The sequence below is a fragment of the Pelobates fuscus genome, chromosome 12 (assembly GCF_036172605.1).
Source record: "Pelobates fuscus isolate aPelFus1 chromosome 12, aPelFus1.pri, whole genome shotgun sequence".
Lineage (NCBI taxonomy): Eukaryota > Metazoa > Chordata > Amphibia > Anura > Pelobatidae > Pelobates > Pelobates fuscus.
The window spans coordinates 34,200,033-34,222,173 of NC_086328.1; the positions used below are offsets into that span (position 1 = coordinate 34,200,033).

Sequence of the window (22,141 nt, forward strand, 5' to 3'; positions counted from 1 at the left end):
ATAGGAGATAGAATCAAAGATTTTGTAACTCTGTCTAGGGAATTCGGTCTCCCTCGGGCTGAGGCTTTTCGATATTTAAGAATAAAATCCTTTTTGGATAAATCACTTGCTAAGAGTAATATAAGTAGTAGTATTCTCACAAAACAGATTTTTGGAAATAACAGTACTCGAAAAAATATGGCAAATTGTTATGCCCTTATAAGAGCGACCCCCAAAAACATAAGGTCTAAACAAATAAAAAGTTGGGAAAAAGAATGTAATCTAAAAATAGACCCAATAAAGTGGGGGAATATGTTGATACAGTTAAAAAGAAATGTTCACAACGATATATTGTTTGAGACTCAGTATAAAGTTTGCTATCGTTGGTATTTAGTGCCAATGAGATTAAACAGAATTGATCACAATGAATCTAAAATATGTTGGAGATGTGGAAGTAATTTGGGAAGTTTTATCCATATTTGGTGGAGTTGTGGATTAATTAAGAGATTATGGGATGAGGTTTTTAGAAAAATATATGTTTGGGACAAAATTCTTATAGAACAATCTCCAATAAGGGCCCTCCTACACCTTCAATGGCCTGAGTTATTAAAATACCAACAATTTCTGGTCTGTCATTCTTTTATGGCAGCAAAGATTTTGATAGCACGGGGGTGGAAGAGCTCCGCGACAATTGAGTTTAAACATTGGGAGAAACAATTAAAACTTCAGATTAAAAACGAGATAGGGCTTTTTAAGAGGAAGGATAATGTACAGAAATATGAAATGGGGGAAAAATGCTTAAAACTCTTAGAAAATAATGAGCAAAAATAATCTTGTGTGATGTATACACAGAAATGTTAATAGATAAAATTGACTATGCATGTTTAAATCCTATTGTAAGGTGCTGCCTACTCCCACTATTGTAAGAATGTATGAGGTATGAATGAACGGTGAAAGATGTTTTATGATAAAGTTTGGAGGGTTGGATGTCTAACAAAACCGTGGTAATTGTTTACATTTCTATATTTTGTATGATATAAATGTCTTGATAATGATTAAAAAAAAAATGTAAAATCTAATAAAGATATATTTGAAAAAAAAAAAAAAAAAAAAAAGAAGTCCCAGTAAAGTAAAAAAGCTCTAAGAGAGAAGCATGGAAACCACAGTATTGTTTCTGCTGATTTTGTAGGCATCTGTAGTGATTGCTCCATGTTTAGAACTATTTTCCTACTTTCTGGTTAGCAATCATTTTAAATAAGCCCCCACTAGTGTACTGCATCTACCATGGGAACCAAAAAGATCTACACCTCCCAACCTATGGAAACCTTAGACCAGAGCTCGGCAACCTTCGGCACTCCAAGTGTTTTGGACTACATATCCCAAAATGCTGGCAAAGCATCAAGAGGGATATAGTCCACAACATTTGGCGTGCTTCCACTATAGCCCTCGGATTGCTAGACAGTATTAAAATGGCTTTGAGTTTTACTCCTCTCCCTCCTGAGAGTGCAACTATATGATTAAATCTAATCTTCGTCCCTCAAAGAGCACAAACTATTTTCTATAGAACTCGGTACCACTTACTTTCCTCACATCGGCATCATGACCTATCCACCGAAGCACGGCTTCAAAAACATACTTCTCATTTCCAACATTCAGTTTCTCAAGGGAAAGCACTTCTTTCAGCTTTACATGGCCAAGTTCCAGGAACTCCTCGGTGCTGCTTACATCTCTGAAGTGGGTCTCCAGGTATTCCGTGGCCAAGTAATAGACATGGTTAAGGCAGTAGTGCAGTGCAAAGTCGCGGATGCCGATGCAGTTCTCGGCAGTGATACAGCTCTCTAAAAACTCGCAGCACAAAGTCTTGAGATCGGTAAGAAGCAGAAGATCAGCCGCCTGGACAACATCTTGAATTGTCTCTTCACTCAGTCTAATCTGTGGAGGTGAGGGAAAAAAATTAAATAGATTCATAATTTAATCGGCACATTTGCAACAGCATTATATGCAGCCAGAGCCAAGGCTGAGAGGCTTGTAGCTAGCCTCCTATTTTTGGATTTTGTTTCTCTAACTCTTGTTATATTTCAAAAGGTGATGCGTATGTTGCCTTAACTGCAAATCTGAACGTTTACAGTTCTTTATTTATTAGAACATTGCTTTACATATGCTAAGATGCTTAGTAATAAACCAATTTTAATCTGTGTGTTCACAGACAAACAGGAACCCATGACTTGTAGCATACTGCACTACCCCATCTGGACAGGTTGAACAATTTTCAGATAGCCTTGAAGACCCATCATCCTTTCTGAACCTCCCATAGCGAAATTACCCAGTAAACAGATAAAGACACCAGCAACCTAAGATAAAACACCAAGGAGGATCCCTTTGGACCACGATCACACAGATTAAAATCAGTTTACCAATGTGCATTAATACATTTTAAAGTTAGTGTGGTTACAGTCTACGAGCAACCAATATTTTTGGGATAGGGTACACCAAGGAGCACAAGCCACATACAAAAAAGGGTGCATGAGACTAGAATGAATGCACATATACATATACTTTGGAGAGAGTTCAGAGAAGGGCTACCAAACTGGTTCATGGATTGCAGGATAACACTTACAAGGAAAGGTTAAAGGATCTTAACATGTGTAGCTTGGAGGAAAGACGAGAAAGGGGGGATATGATAGAAACATTTAAATACATAAAGGGAATCAACACAGTAAAGGAGGAGACTATATTTAAAAGAAGAAAAACTACCACAACAAGAGGACAGTCTTAAATTAGAGGGGCAAAGGTTTAAAAATAATATCAGGAAGCATTACTTTACTGAGAGGGTAGTAGATGCATGGAATAGTCTTCCAGTGGTAGAGGTTAACACAGTGAGGGAGTTTAAGCATGTGTGGGGTAGGCATAAGGCTATCCTAACTATAAGATAAGGCCAGGGACTAATGAAAGTATTTAAAAAATTGGGCAGACTAGATGGGCCGAATGGTTCTTATCTGCCGTCACATTCTATGTTTCTAAGCATCAAACTATACAATTTGTCATAAGTGTGAAATTAGACAAATGGACACTTTGCAGATCTGCTCAATGAAGTCTCATCATGAAAGCACCAGGAGGTTGTCACTATTCTGGTAGAGTGGGTGGTAATCCGATCAGGCATTTATTCAGCAAGGAATAAGGCTCCCTAAAAAAATAGGCAAACTTGAATGTCAGAGTAACAGCTAAAGACTTTTAAACCCATATTTAGCCTTGGACAACTTGGACAAAAAAAATGAATTGCACTTCCTAAAGTACCTCTACAGAATATTTGAGAGCCCTCACCACATCCAAGGTCTGAAAAGAAGAGTGGAAAACCAAAAAACACGTCTCCTTTTCATTGTCCCGCTTAAAATAAAAAGAAAGAACCACAATCTCCTCATTTATAAAGAATGGAGACAAAAACATTGATAGAGAATTTGGACAAAAAGATATGAGGGGCACGTATGACTGCCTTATCTTGATGAAAAATCCAGTATGGATAGGTAGAGGACAGAGCTGAAAGCTTGGAAAATGCTCCTAGCTCAAAAAACATCCAATAACTTTCCACTTGTCCTCCAGACAGTAAAATTATTCTGGATAGAGACAATGTACCCTTATATAAAACATCTGGTAGCTAAGAATACTAGCCTCCCAGCATGTGAGTCGTGTCACCTGAATATTTTCTTTAATACAGAATCCTGGAGATCTCAATCATCAATCAGCTCTCCTTGGGCAATGACCGAAGCCAAGGCAATTACATTGTACAACTTGAGAGGAACATGAACGACTTTCTGCAGAGCCTGAAAACTTGAAAGTTGGCCAAAGTTCTCTAGGACATTGACTGGTAGCCTCACCTCCAGATGTGATCAAGTCCACTGAGCTTGCAGTAATCCTGTGAAAGGTGCAGTCTGGGTCAGAAAGAGTTTTGAACTCAAACTGTGTAGACGGGAACCAGACCAATGGATCTGGGATAGTTATCAGAGAAAGATCTTCCGAGTCCCTGTTCCACTGCCTGAGGAAGCATCCAAGGACGCTAGTCCCTGAACCTCCGTACAATCAGCCAGGGCCGCCATCAGGGGGTGACAACCATAACGGTTGTCACGGGCCCGGCGGCCCTGGGGGGCCCGGACTGCTCTGGCAGTCCTGGGCCCCACTTTCCCTCTCTGCATACATAGATAGCGAATATCGCTATCTATGTGTGCAGCCGCGGGCCCCCGGCTCCCTGTTACCACAGAGAGAGCCCAGGCAGCACACAGCCTCTTCTCTCTTCTCTCTTGTAATAACTCTCGCGAGACCCGGTTGCCATGGCAACGCTCCGCGGGTCTCGCGAGAATTATTGGAAGAGAGAAGAGAGGAGAAGCTGTGTGCTGCCTGGGCCCCCTCTGCGGTAACAGGGAGCGGGGCCCCCCACCGGACCACCAGGGATGGAATCTCCCCCCTCCCTGGACAAAGGTAAGCAGGGAGGGGGGAGAAACTTGTAATAAAAAAAAAAAAATAATGATGTAAAAATTTTTCCCCCGTCCTCTGAGTCACACCGGGTGGCCCATGCACTTAGGGCCACCCGGAGGGCTTGTATCAGCGGGGGCCCGGTCGGGCGCTCTTTCCCTTTAACACCGCGACCGGGCCCCTTGCTTTCTGGCAGCCGGCTGGGAGGAAGTGACAGCCGCAAGTCACTTCCTCCCATAAAGAGAGGAGCTGCATGGAAGGTGTCAGGAGGAGTCGCGAGGGAGAGAGGACGAGGCTGCAGTGAGGATGGGGGATCCTCACTCCCATCATCCTCAGGCACCACACTGGACCCCAGGGAATCCACCCTCCAGCAAAAGGTAGGAAACTGGAGGGTGGGTTTAAAAATGTACATTTTACATGTGTGTCAGTATGTCTGTGTGTGTGTCAGTATGTCTGTGTGTGTGTCAGTATGTCTGTGTGTGTGTCAGTATGTCTGTGTGTGTGTCAGTATGTCTGTGTGTGTGTCAGTATGTCTGTTTGTCTGTGTGTCAATATATCTGTCTGTGTGTCTGTATATGTCTGTTTGTCGGTGTGTCAGTATGTCTGTTTGTCTGTGTGTCAATATATCTGTCTGTGTGTCTGTATATGTCTGTTTGTCTGTGTGTCAGTATGTCTGTTTGTCTGTGTGTCTGTGTGTCAATATATCTGTGTGTGTCAGTAGGTCTGTGTGTGTGTCAGTATGTCTATGTGTGTGTGTCAGTATGTCTGTCAGTGCATGTCCATGCATGTGTCAGTCTCTGTATGTGTCTGTGTGTCTGTCAGTATATCAGTCTGTGTGTGTCAGTATATGTGCCTGGATGTGTGTCAGTATTTCTCAGTGTATATGGGTGTCAGTGTGTCTGTCAGAGTGTGTGTGTGTGTGTGTGTGTCAGTATCTTGGTCAGTGTATGTGCCTGTGTGTGGGTGTCAGTATTTCTGTCAGTATGTTGATCGGTGTGTGTGTCAGTATGTCTGTATATGTGCCTGTGTGTCAGTATGTCTGTATATGAGCCTGTGTGTCAGTATGTCTGTATATGAGCCTGTGTGTGTGTCAGTACGTCTACCAGTGTATGTGTCTGTGTGTGTCAATATATGTACCTGTGTGTCAGTATGTCTGTCAGTGTATGTGCCTGCTTATCTGTATGTAGTCAGTGTATGTATCTGTGTATCTGCTTGTGTGTCAGAGTATTTACCTGTGCATCTGAGCCGCAACTTTATATACAAATATACCCCTCCATTCAAACTTCAACACTACATACAAGCACACTCCTACATTCAAAAACAAACACTACACATAAATGCACACTTGCATTCAAACTCCAGTACCACATACAAACACATTCACACAAACATACTTTATACAAACACATGCTTACATTCAAACACACAAAACAGTGCTAAATACAACCCTGCAAGCATGGGAAATTGGTAGAGCCCCAGCTGTCAAAGCATTGTTGGAGTTGCACGACAGATGGGGTTCTACGTTTAGTCCAATCTTGCAATTGGGTGTCCCAATAAAATTCATTCTATTTTAGTGCCGCCACTGCATTGGGATGGATGCCGTGATTGCATACCAGGGAGTGAGGGGCGACGGCGGCAGGGCACAGGGGGCCCAAGCAAACGCTTGCCCAGGGTCCAGTCGTTATTAAAGACGGCCCTGCACACACACACTGCATACACTGACACAACACACACACACTGCATACACTGACACAACACACACTCTGCATACACTAACACAACACACTCTGCATACACTGACACAACACACTCTGCATACACTGACACAACACACTCTGCAAACACTGACACAACACACACTGCATACACGAATACAACACACACTGCATACACTAATACACTAATAGAAACATAGAAACATAGAATGTGACGGCAGATAAGAACCATTCGGCCCATCTAGTCTGCCCAGTTGTACAACATGCATTCACTAATACAACATGCACTCTGCATACACTACACACGCACTGCATCCACTATACTGACACACACTCTGCATTCACTACACTAACACACACTCTGCATTCGCTACACACTAACACACTCTCTGCATTCACTACACATTAACACTCTGCATTCACTACACTAACACACACTCTGCATCCGCTACACATTAACACACACTCTGCATTCACTACAAATTTACACACACTACATTCATTACACTGACACACTCTGCATTCACTACACCCTAACACACACTCTGCATTTATTACACACTAACACACACTCTGCATTCACTAAACTATGCACACACTCTGGATTCACTATACTGACACACACTCTGCATTAACTGTACACACAGCATCCACTACACAAACATCCTTTATTCACAGTACACACACTACATCCAACACAAATTGAAACACTCTGCATTCACTATACACAGACACTGTGTCTAATACACACACTACATCCACTACAGACACTGCATCCACTAAACACATTTTATCTAGTACATACAAACACTACATCCACTACACAAACACACACTACATCACTGTACACACACTACATCCACTACTCAAACACTCTCTGCATTCACTACACATTAACACTCTGCATTCACTACACTAACACACACACTCTGCATCCGCTACACACACTAACACACTCTCTGCATTCACTGCACTAACACACACACACTACATTCATTACACTGACACACTCTGCATTCACTACACACTAACACACTTTCTGCATTCATTACACACTAACACACACTCTGCATTCATTACACACTAACACACACTCTGCATTCACTAAACTATGCACACACTCTGGATTCACTATACTGATACACACTCTGCATTCACTACACTAACATACACTCTGCATTAACTGTACACACAGCATCCACTACACAAACATCCTGTATTCACAGTACACACACTACATCCACCATAAATTGAAACACTCTGCATTCACTATACACAGACACTGCGTCTACTACACACACTACATCCACTACAGACACTGCATCCACTAAACACATTTCATATAGTACATACAAACACTACATCCACTACACAGACACACACTACATCACTGTACACACACTACATCCACTACTCAAACACACTCTGCGTTCACTATACACACTGCATCCGCTACACAAACACACACTCTGCATTTACTCTGCATTTACTGCACAAACAGTATCTAATACACACAAACACTACAACCATTACACACATTCTAATTTACTTCCACCATACACCCGACATTCAGTCCTGCATCATTGTCAGCGGACTAGGTAGGGCGTGGGCGGGCCTGGGAGGGGGGGGGGGGGGCCCAGACCTTGTGCTTTGTCAGGGGCCCCAAAATTTCTGATGGCAGCCCTGCAATCAGCTACAGTCGAGAGAGTACAATTAGTAAAGGCACAGATAGGCATTGCAAAGATTTAGCAGATGGGGTCTGTAAGGAAAAATCTAATGGAAACCATATCTAGAACTATTGGCTATACTGAGGTCTGAGTATGTCCATATGAAGAACAAGTTTAATGTAAGACCCATATAGCACTCTGTAGTGGTTGTGATATTTGGAGTAACCCTTTAACTAATGCAAGTAAAAATGAGAATGGTCTTCAGCTGCTGCAACCCATCAACTGGAAACCCGATTACTTAATATGAGATGCCCTTGTTACTCCAGTGGTGCAAGTACTTTTTTTGCATTGCACCAAAAAAAAAAAAAAAATGGAATAAAAAAAAATTAATAATAATTCTCCTCAATATGTCTTCCCACAGTAATGCTGTCCACCATTCTTAGTAAACACGAGCAGGTCAGCCATTTCTGAGATGCTGGAGATTCACATCTAATACCACCAATTCCATCGTGATCAAATTTGCTTAGAGCTTAGGAGACACAGGCACATTACACAATTTGGATGTTTTTGTTATGAACTCTTGCACCTAATTAAGAGTGTACTTGAATAGGAATAATAATAAAAACAAAAAGCATGCACATCAAGGGTTGAATTTAGAAGCACCAGAAATGTATGTAAGAGCCAGAAAAGAGGAACACCATACAAATGGCCTTAATATCAGTTGAAAAAGCTGCACGTCTTGACTTTGCCAAAGCTTAGAATCAGCAGGCATATATACATTTGTGGAACCCAACATTATGAACTGAATAAAGTGACCTTTATATCCATCCTTATAAGGTCCATAAGTAGTCTCTCTTCCCTGCTAATCAACACATCAATAGACCACATACATCTTTAAGCTGGGTAATATACCTGCCCACTGAAAAGATAGTCCAGAATTTCTTTCATAATGGATACTGAAATCCCCTGCAGCTCAATGCGGTAAGGCGTTCCATCACACTTTGGAGGGTTGTAGTTTAGTTTTGCTCTGAAAAATATGATATAGCATTAAAAACAGAAATAGGTCTACAAATTAATGGAACACTTTTTCGATATTTATTTTTTCTCTCCCTAAATTGGAGTTTTTATTTGTTTTTGTTTTTTTGTTTTTTAAAGTTTATATTGTAGCCCCTAAAGCGTTTCCTCACTTCAACTTTGATCCGCCTCCTGTGAAGTCATCACTGCTGATAACTTCTGTCCAATCATTTGCTTCTTATAGAGAAGCATTTGGAATTTGTTCATGCACATCTTTTTAAAAATGTATTTATTTGTTTATTTTATTTAAAACTAAATATTTGAGCAGAAAAAAATAAATAAATCACAGGATGCATAGGATTCCAAAACTGCATTAAATGCACTTAAAAGACCAGGAGTATAACACTGCATTCTAGCGCTATAGTGTTCAAGTCTATCTCTTTAGGTTCTTCCTCCACCTCCTTGGACGAAAGTGTTAAAAACGCTGAACTGAACTTCTCTTTTCAGTGCCCAAATTCCCTCGGCGCTGGCCTGTTCTTCACCTCCTGCAGCGTCACACTGATGCAAGAACCTAATGCGCATGTACAGTGAGTGACACATATGTTTTAGAGCTTCCCCATACAAAAGCACTGAATCAATGTTTTCCTATGGGAATTTGAAGACACCAGACATCCTCATGCAAAGTGTGAGGACGTCAAACATTGTTTCATGGAGTTAAATTCTGTTAAAGCAGGGCTTGACAAATTTGTTTGGAATCTCGTAACCAGCTAACAAAAGTTAGAAGTCAGTTTTTTTTTTTTTTTTTTATTCTTTATTTTTGTTGTGCATGTTATAACAAAAGAGCTTGCACAGCCACGACAGCATGGGCAAGTACAATAGTGACAGTAGAGAAAGACATCATCATGGCATATGTAAAACAGCACAAATTTTTTAGTTAATGAGATCTATATGTTAACAGTTTATGCTCTCATTTAGTTTAAGTGAGTTAGTAAGTTACACATGTCTGGGAAGAGTTTTCAGAGGAGTGACAAAGAGGGAGACAGGTTAAGTAAAGAGGCAGACGGTGGATCTAGCACCTTTTTAGGTAAGGTTATACATAGGATTGATTAAAATCGCTTAGGTATATTCAATACATGACATGGCATAGAAGGGTTGTACATTTTTGAACTGAACTAGTTGTAGGTATAATCTGTGTGTAGCAGAATCAACATAGGTTTCAGGTTATACGTTTTTTGTACCCTTATGCGAAGTCTAAATATTATATCATGCTCGCTGCTTTGGATGGGTGTCTGTGCCCTAGGGTTTGTTAGTGTAGCTTATTACATACGGACGTTCGTGTTTGAAAGGTCTCTCGCTTAACCAAGAGTAATATGAAGGAAATAAAGGTATCGCCAGGCAGAACATCACATACTGGGCTGTCTCCGTCAATAGGTAGGAAACGCAACCAAACATAACTAACGTAAATAGAGGACATGCATGCTTCAGGCAGACTAGATTGACAAGATGGTTACTAAGCGTAAAACATGTATAAACATGTAGAAATGCCAACACATATCTTGGGTCAGTATTGGTTACTTGTAACAACGATATTTACTGGTTTGTTCTGCGCTTTTTGGTGAGGGTTATGCCTGCTAATTTAGTGCCATGCTTGCAAGAGAATTATGTGTAGTGACCGTGTGATCGCTGCAAAGGGTACAAGGGTGCGATATAGGCCATTGTGATCTGTCTCGCTGTGTTGCGTGTATATATAAAACATAACAGAAAACATCACTGCTAACATTTGCAATTAAAATCTATGCGACATAAGTATACATTGCAGATTGGCAGGGTTAGGTAAACTGTGTCATAGTGTAGTCACTTATACAACTGAGTTTATACAGTGTAGTGTTAGGAATAAGCTAAACAATAACTTTAAATCAATGCGTTGTGGGACCACCGGGCATTCACGCTAATAGGAGTGTGACATTACTAAGAAATATATTTCTTTCTTGTAAGCATGCTGGTAGCCTGGACAGGTATTTACTGGTGCATGCATCGATTTAAGCAGATTCACTTGGGCAGCCCGCATAGCTATATCTACCTAATTGGGATAAAAAGAAAATTCACTCAGTCCACATGGTGGCATCTGTATCGGGAGAAATGGATGGCTACGTTGCCCTCCGTGAGTGTGGGGGTATAGGAGGAAGCCAGTCAGATGTTACCGGTCCCACAGAGTCCCGCTATGACTGAGCCAAAACCTATGCCTTGTATGGTCAGCTTCCTGGCGTGTGATGTACCGGTGAGACCTTCTTGCCAGAATGGAATTTGGCCAGTGCGTGGGCGGAGGAGGCCTGTGGGTAGTCCAGTTAGGCCTGCGGGGTGTCGCCAGTAAGTGCTCCATGTCCTCGCAGGTGGCGTGTCGCCATTTCTGAGTGCTGCATGGATGTATGCACCATATTGTAACCTGTACTGTCGTTGTTGGGAGTTGCTGTCTCTGAGCACTTTGGGAGTCGCTGCCCCTGCAACTTGGACCTTATTCCGGGTTTCCGCTGCAGTCTTTCCCCAGCGCCGCAGGTGACCAGCTCCTTGGTGCTTTCTTGGTTTCCGCCTTATGTGTGGAGGGTCTCGTGGGACAGGCCTGCCCCGTGAGGGTCTTGGTGTTGCGTCGGCACTTTGTGGGCAAATATGCCCTTGATCTTCTAGGCAGGGCCGAACAGATGTATGGTTGCTGTGAGGTGTGTTCCCTTTCTGTGCCCCCATCCGCCGTTGTGAGCGAGTGTGTTGCAGTTTTAGCGGGATGGGCACGAGCTTCTCCAGGGAGCCTGCCCGGTAAGTGCCGGTCTGCTGGGTTCGAGGCTTGGCTGTGGTTAGTTCGCCTGTTTGCTGGGGCTGTAGCCTTGCCTCCAGATTTGACCAGAAGTTGGCAAAATGAGAGTCCAGTCGGGCTAGGATGTTGTCTATGGAGGCCTCGGCTGAGGTAGCAGCGACAGCCGTCGCCATTTTGTCACGTGATATTTGTCGATGCAGAGTATAAAAAGTAATAATGGGTGCCCTTCTGGGACCGGGATAACCCCCGCCGGTCTGAGGGGGGGGGGGAGGTGCAGAAATCCGCTCGAGTACCTGTGTTTTAGCGTCCAGAGAGCGGCCGTCCCTCTGGCGCCAATTGTGCTTGTAGGCCGCTCTGGTTGTCAGCGTGGTTGCACTGGTCTAATCGTCGATTATTTGGTATCGGTCCATTCGTCTCGGTCTCTGCTATGCAGTGTGAAGTATCTTGCGGTGTGAACTGCTGACTGGCGTGATTTAAGGCGAGTTATCGCGTGGAGCTCAGGAGCTCTTGAGGTATGCTGCCATTCAGCCCGCCAGTCAAGCTCCGCCCCCCAGAAGTCAGGTTTTTTAACATCAAAAATACAATTCTTAAAGGGACACTTTAGTCACCACAACCACTACATGCTTTTCAATGTAAACACTGCCTTTTCAGAGAAAAGGTTTGGTGGGGCTGATGTCATCTCCCTGCTCGGCTCCCTAGAGTAGGGATCGACCGATTATAGTTTTTTTTCCATATTATCGCCCGATATTCAGTATCAGCCAATAATCAACTGTAATACCGATAATGAGGTGGGCCGGCGCATCCATAAGGCAGCACAAGCGGCCGCCTTAGGGCGCACCAGCTCAGGGGCACTAGATTGGAGTGGCCGTCAGGAGGTGGGCGCACAGCGCTCCCTCCTGCCAGGCACTCGGTGTAGCATGGCCGAGCGGAGCAGTGAGCACCACGGTACAGGAACTTATGTTTCCTGTAGCCGGCCAGACTAAAAGGAAGTGCTCACTGAGAGAGCACTTCCTGTCAGTCCGGTCGGGTACAGTAGACTGAATATCCTGTACCGCGGTGCGCACTGCTCTGCTGCGCTACCAGGAGACACAACGGGGAGCGGGGACCAAGGAGGGGAGAGAAGGGCACAACTCTATGGGACGGGGGTGGTAAGGAACACTATGGGACAGGGGTTGGGGGTGGTGGTAAAGAACACTATGGGGCAGGGAAGGGGGGGTGAAGAACACTATGGGGGAGGGAAGGGGGGGTGAAGAACACTATGGGGGAGGGAAGGAGGGGGAGAGGAACATTATTATGTTATTTATATAGAGCTATCAAATTCCGCAGCGCTTTACAATGGGTGGACAAACAGACATGTAGTTGTAACCAGACAAGTTGGACACACAGGAACAGAGGGGTTGAGGGGTTGAGGGCCCTGCTCAATGAGCTTACATGCATTAGGGAGTGGGGTAAAATGACACAAAAAGGTAAGGATAGTATTAGACTAGTGAATTAAAGGAGGACACTAAGGTATAAGGGAAGGAAGGGAAAATAAACACTGGGGTAGGAAGGGGCACTAAAAGAGAAGGGAGAGGTATATAAAGGGGAAAGGGGGATCACTAAGAGACAGGTAAGTTGGTGGGGGGGAGGAAGAGTTCCTACCGCACATACTTACACACCAACACACAGCATCCACTCCACAAAACACACACACTGCATTTACTAATCAAATACTCTCACACATAAATATTCTTGAAAACATAAAATAAAAATCTGACTGGCATGTATATTTTGTGCATTTACCACTTAATAAAAAAATAAAGATTTAAAAAAAAAAAAAAAATACGGTAAATGTACATAATATCGGTAAGCGATCGGCTATCGGCCTGAAAGTTCACAGATTAGGGTAGGGATCGACCGATATTGAATTTTTTTTAGAGCCGATACCAATAGAGTGCTGTTTAGTGATGCCGGGGCCGGGGCGCGCGAGAGAACAGAGCAGAGAGGTTACAGCTCCCTCACCGCCTCTGCTCTCCCTGAGCCAGCTGGCCACCCATTCTGTCCCAGAGAAGGCCAACCACCTGTATCTGCTCTCAGTCAGCAGGCTGCCCGACAGTTTCCCTCAGTTGGCCCCCTGCTTACACTCTCAGATAGCCACCTTGGGCGCTGAACGGAAAAAACGTAGGTGCCAGTACAAAATTCCTTGTTACCACAGCAACCTGGCGTCTGGGATTTGTCAAGCCCTGCATTAGAGACAAGGAAGAAATCGTCTTAACCCTGCAATGTTTTACATTGCAGAAAAGGGGCACTTCACCCAAACCACTTTCATGAGATGGAGTGGTTTGGGTGCCTATAATGTTCCTTTAAGTCAGTGCTTGACAATCCCAGGTGCCAGATCGATTAGAAATGTTGTGCTGGTGCCTAGGTGTTTGTCTGCCCGTTCAGCCAAGGCAGGCAGCTGAGGGAGAATGGAGACGGACGGATAAGGGCTCTGTAATTTTCCTGCTCTTTTTACTCTGCTTCCTCGCACGCCCTGTTGTGATGCCGTGACATGATATCACTTCATCCCCGGCATCACTAAAGAGTGCGCAAGGAAGCAGAGAAAGAAGAGCTTGAAGATTACAGCAGTCACACTGGATCCGAGGTAAAGGATCCATTCCAGCTCGCCCACACATAGGGAGGCTGGGTGGACTTAAATTAAAATAAAAACAAAAAATAATGAGTATAGTGAGTGTGTGTTTAGGGGGCAAGCCCCACTCCAGTCACATGGGAACGTTTGTTTTTTTTAACTCACCTTTCTCTCTCCCCCCCTCTTGTTTTCTTGAGTTCCCCCCCCCCCCCCCCCCCCATTTCTCTCCAGTCTTGCTGTGGCTGGCCTCACCTCCATTAAGGAGATAATAAAACTTTATGATCTCAGCCAAGCCAACGTATGCACGGAAAAACGCCCTGCGCCAATCAGCATCTCATAGAGATGCATTGAATCACCACATGTCAAGGGGGAACATTCAGCGCCTTTGGACTAGGAAGCACCTCTAGTGGCAGTCTGAGTGACTGTCACTAGAGGTGTTACTAAGCAGCAACGTAAAGAGAGAGAGTGGATGCTTTTCTATAACATAGAAAAGCCTGAAGGGAAATGCTATAGATAAGAGAATCACTACATTAAGCTGTAGTGGTTCTGGTGACAGTAGTGTCCCTTTAAGAATTGTATTTTTGTCGTGGCAAATAAAGTTGTGTTAGTTTAAAAAAAAAAAAAATCGCTCCTAACATTTTTAGCCAGCTCGTAGATTCAAAGCAAATTTTTCAAGCTCTGCTTTAAGTATGAAACGGGGGGGGGGGGGGGGGGGCTGCACTCACCTAAACATGCATGAATGGGGTGCTGCTGGGGGCCAAATTATACAATACACAAGATGGGGTACATTGACGGTGTGGCAGGCTTATGCAATGTATGATCATATAATGTACGGTAACTAAACCCCCATTATTTTTGCCTAGATTAAGGGTTTAAAAAAAAAAAAAAAAACTAAAAATCTATAAACATTGAAGTTCCTGCTTTAAGTATGTTGGCATCCATAGGGTTCCCTTTATGTTTATTTTATTTCGTCATATAAAAAACTACAAACCAACAGTGATAAAACTGATAACCAACAGTGCAAATGTGCAGTCTTGCCAAGTAAGAATGTGTCTTTGGTCAACTTCAAATGTCATACAGATTGCAAAGGGAAAAAAAAAAAAAAAACAGCGCCAGAGGGGAACATACCAAAGTCGCATTAGTTATGTCAGTTAACAAAAATATAAAAATTGACGAGAATATTTAAAAACTAAACTGCCAGAATTGTTGCATGTTTAATAACTCTATAAAGTGCTCATAGAAAGAAGCAGTAAAAATTGGAACCAAGAACCAATGTATGACCGAACACTCTGTCAAACCAATAAATTGCTTAACTGTGTCGGAAACCAAGCCAAAAAAAAGCCTGTTGTGTTTTTATGAAACAAAGACATTGCTTACAAATAAGCATTTAGCAATGCCAAATATGAGCATTTTTGCTATAGGTCAACTGGAAGAAAAAAAAAAAGGTGTTTGTCTCATCTGTAACATAACTTTGAAACGAAAACTCATATATATATATATATATATATATATATATATATATTTTTTTTTTTTTTTTTTTTAAAGGACCAAAAAGCACCATAACCACTACATTGTGCCAAAGTGGTTATTGTGGCAAGAATTCCCTGGACTCAAAAGATTTAAAAATGGTTTGACTTCTTACTTAGTGCAGATCATTGACTGCACCATTTTTGCCAGAGAGCACAAGTAGTGAAGGTAGGGGTGTTTACCTGCGGACCCCAGGTATGAAGAATCAAGCTAATAAATAAAATAAAATGGTTTGACTAATAACTACGGTGTGTGTTTGTGCATTTCTGACACACTATTGTGGTTACGATGCTTGGATTGTTCCTTTGAATGGCAGAAGATGACGATGCTTGGAGTGTTCCTTTGAATGGCAGAAGATGACGATGCTTGGAGTGTTCCTTTGAATGGCAGAAGATGACAACCAAACTGCTCTATGCTCATATTTATTGAATAAGCGCAACTCTGCCACAGAAAGTAAATGGAGTGGCAGTGACTTCCTGTCTTTACAGAGATCACTGGAAGAATGGCAAAGCCTAAGTATAAGGGTATTTAAATGTCTAAGTTTCTTTTTGTTATTTGGATTTATTTTTTCACATGTGTTATCAAATTAGCTACAAATTGTGCATATAAAAAAAAAAAAAAGAAACCTTCCACCTGGAATATCACTTTAAAAGCAGAGTCGTTTTTTTCTCTCTCTCTCTCTCAAAGGGATTACTATTAAGCATTGCACAAACCTGTTAAGCAGCACTGACACAGACAAAGCTTCTCTGTAATTGTTTATTATGCTACCAGATAACACACCTTTAAAAAGCGATGCAGAGTATTTTACTCAAAATCTTATTTTTTTTAGGTCATAAAACACAGTTAATCCCAACCAACCTGTATTTACAGAGTTAAAAGCAGCATTTCACTTTGTAGAGAGGCAAGAATAATGCAATAGGGAGTTAGTGCCTTAACTTTAACTTCTTAACGTGAAAGTCACATTTTGTTTTTGCTTTTTTGATGATGGCCATCTAAAAGTTAGCGATGGGTTGTGTTTTACACAGTTTGAATGTTACATGATCTAAAACTGCTTCAAACTTCTCTCTTAGGAACCTAGAATTCACAGCTGCCCATGCAAATTATAAGCCGAGAGCTATCGTTGCTAGATTAAAATCTCGGAAGGCCCTTAGCAAGTACGTACCATGCACAGAGACTGCTGAACTGACAGAGGGACATGTCCCCACCCAGCACCTCTAGGCATAGTTAAAAAAACAGGACTCTAAATTACAGTGTTTAAGCCCTATTACCAAACACACCACAAAAAACAGGGAGACACCGTATATACACATACACAAATCATTATGATACATGCACAAGAATATGTACAGAGGAATGTGCTGCTTTTAGCCCTGGAGAACTGGACAGAGGCTCTCAGCATTTGCCAGATATATGCTCCATGTAAAACTCACTACAGTGCAAGTGGAAGTAAAACGATCAGACAGATGCAGCGAGAATGATAACATGTAAGCAGAACGACAGACATGGTCACATACAGGGAGTGCAGAATTATTAGGCAAGTTGTATTTTTGAGGATTCATTTTATTATTGAACAACAACCATGTTCTCAATGAACCCAAAAAACTCATTAATATCAAAGCTGAATATTTTGGGAAGTAGTTTTTAGTTTGTTTTTAGTTTTAGCTATTTTAGGGAGATATCTGTGTGTGCAGGTGACTATTACTGTGCATCATTATTCGGCAACTTAACAAAAAACAAATATATACCCATTTCAATTATTTATTTTTACCAGTGAAACCAATATAACATCTCAACATTCACAAATATACATTTCTGACATTCAAAAACAAAACAAAAACAAATCAGTGACCAATATAGCCACCTTTCTTTGCAAGGACACTCAAAAGCCTGCCATCCATGGATTCTGTCAGTGTTTTGATCTGTTCACCATCAACATTGCGTGCAGAAGCAACCACAGCCTCCCAGACACTGTTCAGAGAGGTGTACTGTTTTCCCTCCTTGTAAATCTCACATTTGATGATGGACCACAGGTTCTCAATGGGGTTCAGATCAGGTGAACAAGGAGGCCATGTCATTAGATTTTCTTCTTTTATACCCTTTCTTGCCAGCCACGCTGTGGAGTACTTGGACGCGTGTGATGGAGCATTGTCCTGCATGAAAATCATGTTTTTCTTGAAGGATGCAGACTTCTTCCTGTACCACTGCTTGAAGAAGGGGTCTTCCAGAAACTGGCAGTAGGACTGGGAGTTGAGCTTGACTCCATCCTCAACCCGAAAAGGCCCCACAAGCTCATCTTTGATGATACCAGCCCAAACCAGTACTCCACCTCCACCTTGCTGGCGTCTGAGTCGGACTGGAGCTCTCTGCCCTTTACCAATCCATCCATCTGGCCCATCAAGACTCACTCTCATTTCATCAGTCCATAAAACCTTAGAAAAATCAGTCTTGAGATATTTCTTGGCCCAGTCTTGACGTTTCAGCGTGTGTGTCTTGTTCAGTGGTGGTCGTCTTTCAGCCTTTCTTACCTTGGCCATGTCTCTGAGTATTGCACACCTTGTGCTTTTGGGCACTCCAGTGATGTTGCAGCTCTGAAATATGGCCAAACTGGTGGCAAGTGGCATCTGCACGCTTGACTTTTCTCAGTTCATGGGCAGTTATTTTGCGCCTTGGTTTCTCCACACGCTTCTTGCGACCCTGTTGACTATTTTGAATGAAACGCTTGATTGTTCGATGATCACGCTTCAGAAGCTTTGCAATTTTAAGAGTGCTGCATCCCTCTGCAAGATATCTCACTATTTTTCACTTTTCTGAGCCTGTCAAGTCCTTCTTTTGACCCATTTTGCCAAAGGAAAGGAAGTTGCCTAATAATTATGCACACCTGATATAGGGTGTTGATGTCATTAGACCACACCCCTTCTCATTACAGAGATGCACATCACCTAATATGCTTAATTGGTAGTAGGCTTTCAAGCCTATACAGCTTGGAGTAAGACAACATGCATAAAGAGGATGATGTGGTCAAAATACTCATTTGCCTAATAATTCTGCACTCCCTGTAGACCAGGGTTGCCCAAAAGGTAGATCTCCAGATGTTCTAGAACTAATCTGGAACTACAACTCCCTTGATGCTTTGCAACATCTGAGGGATCTACATTTTGGGCACCTCTGACCTAGACTCTACATCAGGGATTGGCAACCTTCGGCACTCCAGATGTTGTGGACTACATCCCCCATAATGCTCTTACACCCATAGTACTGACAAAGCATCACGGAACAACAACCAGTTATTGCAACTCAATACATTTCTGGTATTTAACATCGCCCTATGAGGTTCTGACTAGATCTGTACTGTAAGATTTTTATGCATTAAAAGGGAGCACACAGGTCCATTTTTGCCCATTGTTTCCCTTTAAATAAACAAATGAAAGCATAAAACACAGGCTCATTCTCACATGGTGACATTTTCCTGCTATAAAGCCAGTGCCATTCAGCGTGCCCCCTTGCACACAGAATTCCATCCTTCCTAATTTATCTGCAGAGCACATCAAGCCTAATTGAAAACAGGCCAGAAATTCTAAGGTTTACAATAGTATCTTCACATGCACAATGTTGGGTTAGCCACATAAACTGGTTCTGTTTAATGTTAACCTTCAATATAAAAAAAAAGTTGAAAAATAAATTATGCTTAACCACTTATAACCTACCTATTATGTACTTCAAACATTGACCGTTAAAAGGAAGTGTTGTGGCCAGTCACTTTTGCGCCTTGCATTGATCAGGTGCCTGAGGACAACTGCATCCGCGCCACCCGATTCGAACACCTTGGACTTTTCTACTGTTGTTTAGTTTCTAACAGTAACTTAGAAGTTAGTTCATCAGCTTTGTCAGATTTTGATTTATGTTTAAACACTTTGTTTAAATACTCCTAATTTCATCTTATGCTCTCACTGCTGAAGTAAGCTAGTTGGAAGCCGTGGATCACATCCACACAGTCGCCCATTAAGTTATAGCATTGTCGTTAAAGTTTTTTCTTTTTTTCCTTTAAATGTGGTTCCTGATTGTGTTTCTGTAGCTAAACACTGTCGATAATCGTTAAATACTAGGATGTTTTTCACTATACTTACCAACACTTTCTCGAGAACCCAATACCCCCCAGAAGCAACGATTGCAGATCAATAGTAAAGCGGATATATCCTAAGAAATGCGAGTAGCCTTTACTAAGCTCAGCCAGACTGCATCTCCTACGAAAATGTATAAGCACAAATGTTCTAAACGAGTCTGTCATTACTCATGCATGCATTTTAAAAAATGTAGCTCAATATGCTTTACATCTTTGTACAATTATATATTTATGCTACAATAAAAACTATTTATATATAAAAAAAAAAGGAAGTGTTGTGGAACCTCTGACCACTATGCAAGAATTTTATGGAGATAAAATCTTTGGGGCATTGTATTGTTTTTTTTAAGTTATAAGGAGTAACCCTTTAACGAATAAGCTCTAGCTAGTTTTGAATGAGGTCCCTTCACATGCAAATCCAGGATAGAATCAATATAGGCAGCCTGAAGATAGTATTCCAGATGTCAGAGTACGGGGATTTATATTTTACATATCCCTGCAGTTATAATAAGGGACTCAAGTGAATTTTAGTCCGGAGAGTGGGTAAACATTGCAATAATGACAAGTTGTTTTGGTGCTTAGAGTGACCCTTTAAAGCAGTTCTCTTATCAAATGACTCTCCTCCTCCCCTCTTCCTTCTTCTAGCCCCCCAGCACAACTTATTCTCCCCACCCAGTTTCTTTCACAATGCTGCCACCTTAGCTGCCACTTTGTCTAAAGGGCATATGCAAATTACAGTTTGCTGCACATGGTTCAGAAGGACCTCTGGCAACTTTTTTAGATCTGCCTACTTTTCCTTATGTATAACTTTAAAAATAAGCATAATATAAATACAATTTTAAAAACTTGGCTGTCTGGGAGAGCCAATTTGACAAGTTGGTGGTGAATGCAGACTCACAGCAACCATGTTTTGGAACTTTTTTAACTAGCACTTCATTATAGAAGACAAAAGAATTCAACATTAATGTGATATGCTTTACGTGAAGCTTAGAATTACCCTCACACTTAATATGATTAAAATAGACAGTAAATAAAAGATGCTATTGATATCCTATTTTTCGTTACAAAGTTTCAGATTATCCATATGGAGATTCTGGAAAATTAGGACGAAATGGCATATTTCACATTTAGGTCAAAGTAGAATTGGAAAATTTTCTGACCCAGCTTTTTTCTAATTTAGTCATTTTGGCCGATAAATTTGCAAAGACAAACATTTGGGTAAACGGAAATTTTCAAGAAAGTTTCTAACATTATAACTTCATATATGTATTTATAACATTATTGTGTTCCTGGCCTGGTGATTGGCATCCCCCTTATAGGATAAAGGTAAAAAGTTAAACTCGCCTTCCATCCATCGCTGCAGTGGTCTCCTTGGGGCATTATTAGGATAATCTCCTGCCCAGTCCAATACTTTATACTGTGTCTGCACCAATTATTCCCTTTTACTGAGGAGCATTACCCTAATGTTGCTCTATGATAATGTTTAGTTGCATTCAGTGTCATACGGAGTGTAATGATGCTTAACGTGAAGTGTTTTGAAAGGTTGTCTGTAAAGAAGGTGGTAGCTGTTAGATAGGAAGTCAGCACAGCCATTCTTGAGGCAAAAAGTAATCCATGCCACTTGTCTAAAACTATCATCAGTGCACATTGCCAGAGAAAAGGGACTACATTTAGGCAGATTATATAAGGGTGTAGAAGTTTTGGTTTTTAAAGTGTCACTTTGACTAGAAAGAGAAAATCAACAAAATATTCCAATGGTAGGTGGGGGTGGGAAATAGAGAGGACACATGTTTGCAGAGCTCCAGAACGATAGACTTATATGGTACAAGTTTCTGAATTCTGCAAACTTTTCTATCCTCTCACTGATAAATCATTCCATACTGGAAGCAATATGGCCTCTACCTCCAGAGATATCAAGGGTTTGTCCCATTTGCCTTCACTATGTGGCCTTCGAAGATGGCACCTTCACGGGTACTTTCTGTATCTTTCTCTGAGGACAGTGAGCCAGACAATCAGGAGATGGATTCCGAACTAGAACTAGAACTCCCACTATGCTTTGCATGCCTTTAGAATAACAGAGCATCATGTAAGCTGTCGTTTTCAAACATCTGAGGATCTACCTTTTTTTAGGCACCCCTGTTATAAACCATGTTATTTTGTGGGCACCTTTTCTTACCTTTATTGAGCTTCAACGCATATATGCCGCCCTTCTATCTAGAAGACTATCCCCCTCCCGACTAA

The 22,141-nt window shown here is 41.8% G+C and overlaps 1 protein-coding gene across 1 annotated transcript in view; it reads right to left on the reverse strand.

Annotated features, from left to right (window-relative positions):
* The window catches only part of GAN (gigaxonin), a 71,519-nt gene that overhangs the window by 43,906 nt on the left and 5,472 nt on the right, over positions 1-22,141 (reverse strand). The window contains exons 2-3 of the mRNA XM_063437226.1: positions 8,738-8,852; positions 1,561-1,911 (exon numbers count right to left, since the gene is read on the reverse strand). Of these exons, the coding sequence (XP_063293296.1) occupies positions 1,561-1,911; positions 8,738-8,852 (466 nt within the window). The remainder of the gene's footprint in view (positions 1-1,560; positions 1,912-8,737; positions 8,853-22,141) is intronic.